Here is a 3663-nt window from a genome sequence, read left to right on the forward strand (position 1 = left end):
AGAGATGAGGTCTCGCCAAGTTGCCCAGGCGGGTCGCGAACCCGTGGGCTCTGGCAATCCTACTCACCTCAGCCTCCCAAGGCGCGGGATTACAGGCTGAGCTTCTGCCCTTTTTTGTTTTACCTCTTCCACATCGGCATATTGTTGCCTTTTGAGGACTTTTTTCATCGGGCGGTGGGCGGGCGAGAGAAAAAAATGCTGCTGGTGGTGGGAGGAGAAGGGGATGAGTTGAGCGAATGGGGAGGGTGGGGCATGGGGTTCATTCAAGATAGAGGGCAGGTTGTTGGTGTTAATCACCCATCATGAAATAGACAAACGTGTTGAAAGAATTTCCCCTTTCCCCAAAAAATTCACTGAAGCAGAACACAAACGCTCAGAACAATGCTGGCCGGAACACTGATGCGGATTGGTTCCTAGAACACTTAACTAGCAGGGGAAGCCTGTACTACAAGGGATCCACCCTCTAAAAGATCATTCCAGTTTTTTGGGGGTCCACCCTCATACCTATATCCCATGTGGATAACTAAATATGTCTAAGAAGTATTGTAAACATTTATTTTTTGGTATTTTCTACATCTTTATTAATATTCATCTAGGTGAGTTAATAGAGCACAGTATGTGTACTACTCAGATTTCTTGCATATCATCATTCATAAAAAGAAAATTCAAGTATTAAATTTTGAAAGACTACAACTTTTAAATAATACATGTAAAACTACTCTTTATTATAAAAATATATATATACTTTCTACTTCAAAATTTATTCAAGATAGAGTATAATAAAAATAGAGCTAAACTAGAACCACTCAAAGAAAAGTAGGATAGGAGCCTTGTAATACAGGGCAAGAGATATTGATATCTCTTGACTTGTTTCTAAGACTTGCCTCTTGGTGTCTTGCTTCAGGATAACTGGGTCAAATGTTCAAGAAGCCCTGGCATGGAAAGAGAATATGAGATACAGAGATCTCTCTAACAAATTAAAGTCATGAACTTGTACAAAAATAATAAAAAAGTCCTTAGCATTACTTTCTAACTCCTAAAAATGAATCTATTGCAAAGAATCATTGCGACATATGATACAAAATAAATTTAACAAAGAATCATTGAGCAAGAGTCAATAGCAAAAGCTTTGTTGACAGAACAGGAATCAGGGTAACAAATCAGAGTAGATATCCTTAGAAGTACTGATAACTAATTATGAATAACCCAAAGAACCACTGCTCATTACTGTATTGAACTTTTGACAATACACTTAAATGCTTGCCAAACATGCGTTAAATTATTATCAAACTTGAGAAACACAAGGAGCATCCAGTAAACAGGCAGACTTTATGTTGTTGAACAAAGACATGTCAAAGACTTAGGTTTGCCTTTTAATAAAATCCAAGATGACATTGTTTCCTTCACATGGCTAATTGAATTAATTTTAAGCCTCACAGGTTAAATAACACTTCTGAGAAAACCAAAAGTAACTAAAGTTCTTAAAATTTTTGTGTTTTTTCCCTACACTTAAGCTAATTTTATATAATAAGAAATTTATCAAGCTTTCCTTCATAAGATCTTTACCAATTAAGTTCTTGAGTACTGTTTCACAGTCCATGCTATATCTTATTGTATGTATTTTTAGTGAGCATGGATTTATCAAACTTTATTAGAAAAAGATTTTGTAAAGAAAATGTAGAATGAGAAAATATATCTCATTAAAATGTTTTAAAAATTGTATGTTGTTCACCGCTGTGGATTTTTTTAAACATTTGGTTCAATGAGAACATATTTGCAATTTAAGCCAGGAAAAATTAAATCAAGCCCCCTATCACCATACACAAAAATGAACTCTAAATGGATCAAAGACCTAAATGTAAATCTTCAAGCTATAAGATCCTTAGAAAATGCAGGAGACACCCTTACGGAAATTGGAACTGGCAATCAATTCCTGATCAAAACTCTAAGTGCCCATACCATAAGAAATAAGATAGACAAGTGGGACCTCATCAAACTGACTTTTGTTTCTGCAAAGCAAAATAAACCATCAAGAGAGCAGGGAGGCAGCCCACAGAATAGGAATAGGAATAGGAAAAAATATTCACCAACTGTATATCTGACAAAGGCCTAACATCCAGGATCTACAAGGAACTCAAAATGTGCTGAAAATAAAAAACAAACAAACAGCCCCATTACAAAGTGAACAAAAGATATGATTAGACACGTCTCAAAAGAAGTCATATGAGCAGCCAAGAGATACATGAGAAAATGCTCAGCTTTACTAGTCATCAGAGAAATGCAAATTTAAGCCATATTGAAATACCACCTTACTCCAGTCAGGATGGCCATCATCAAAAACAATAGATGCTGGAGAGGATGGCTCAAAAAGGGAACACTGTTGATGGAGTGTAAGCTAGTACAGCCTTTGTGGAAACCACTATGGTGATTCCTAAAAGATCTAAAAATAAGCCTTCCATATGACCTCACAATCCCCCTACTGGGAATATACCCAGAGGAACTCAAATCACTCTCTGAAAAAGATACCTTCACATGCATGTGTATTGCAGCATTGTTCACAATAACAAAAACATGGAACCAACTGTACTGCCCATCGAAAGAGGATTGGATAAAACAATGTGGTATATATACACAATGGAATATTACATTGCCATAAACAAGGACAAAATCATGAACCTTGCAGCAACTTGGATGGACTTAGAGTCTGTAATACTGAATGATCTATCACAGGAACAAAGAGTTGAGTATCACATGTTCTCACTCATAAGCAGACCTTGAACAATTATAATAATACTATAAGAAAGGGATTGGCAATAGTGGGAAACTGCCAGGGGAGGGGGCAGAGGGATTTGCAGTAGTGGGAAAATGCCAGAGTGGAGGCACACCTCATCATCAAATGTATCTGCATAGTGAACATTTGGATACCTAACCCTGAATTGTACCCCACATCTTTAAAATTAAAAAAAATTAAAAGAAAAAAGAAAAATTACATATCTGAGTGTTTACTTTAGTCACTTGCTAGAGATTGAGTTTTGAGATTGTTATTAAAATCATGTTCCACTTTGGTGGATTATGGTATGTTTAATAACTGGAAAAAGACAAGTAACAGACAAAACAAGTTTGGATGTTTTGCCACAATCTGCTTTGAGTCATAATTGTACATTTTTTTCACAGCTACAGGACAAGTTTGAGCAGCTTAAAATGGCCCAACAAGAGGAGATAATGAAGCTTGAAGAAGAGAGAAGACAATTGGAAGAAGAAATAAGAGATTTTTATAAAATGAAGGCTACCTCTGAAACATTGCGGGCTCAGTTGTGCACCAATATAAAGAAGGATAAAGATCGTAAGAAATAGTTTTCTCTTACCGTTCTATCTGCCATAGAGACCCATCATTTTCCATTATAACTTCCTGTGAGACTGTCTTTGTAGCATTCCACTCTGATTGTGGTACTAATTTTTAAAAGTAGTTTGTTTGTTTATTATGTATTTTCCCTGATTAAAATGTGAACACTTCAAGAGCAGGTACTGTGTCTATCTTGTTAGATACTGTATCCTCAGCACTTAGAACATAAACTAACACAAAGGTGGCACTCAGAAAATATTTGTCAAAATAAAAAATAAAAGAGATATGTAACATCACGTATAAAGAGTTGGTAAGGGGGA

The 3663-nt window shown here is 36.0% G+C and overlaps 1 protein-coding gene across 1 annotated transcript in view; it reads left to right on the top strand.

Annotated features, from left to right (window-relative positions):
* Positions 1 to 3354, top strand: part of SEPT14 (septin 14) — a 55586-nt gene extending 52232 nt beyond the window's left edge. Inside the window, exon 10 of the mRNA XM_008070203.1 lies at positions 3175 to 3354. Coding sequence (XP_008068394.1) covers positions 3175 to 3354 — 180 coding nt within the window. The remainder of the gene's footprint in view (positions 1 to 3174) is intronic.
* Positions 3355 to 3663: the final 309 nt, after the last annotated feature.

Source organism: Carlito syrichta, unplaced genomic scaffold (assembly GCF_000164805.1).
Source record: "Carlito syrichta isolate Samal-C Ts95f unplaced genomic scaffold, Tarsius_syrichta-2.0.1 Scaffold313183, whole genome shotgun sequence".
Taxonomy (NCBI): Eukaryota; Metazoa; Chordata; class Mammalia; order Primates; family Tarsiidae; genus Carlito; species Carlito syrichta.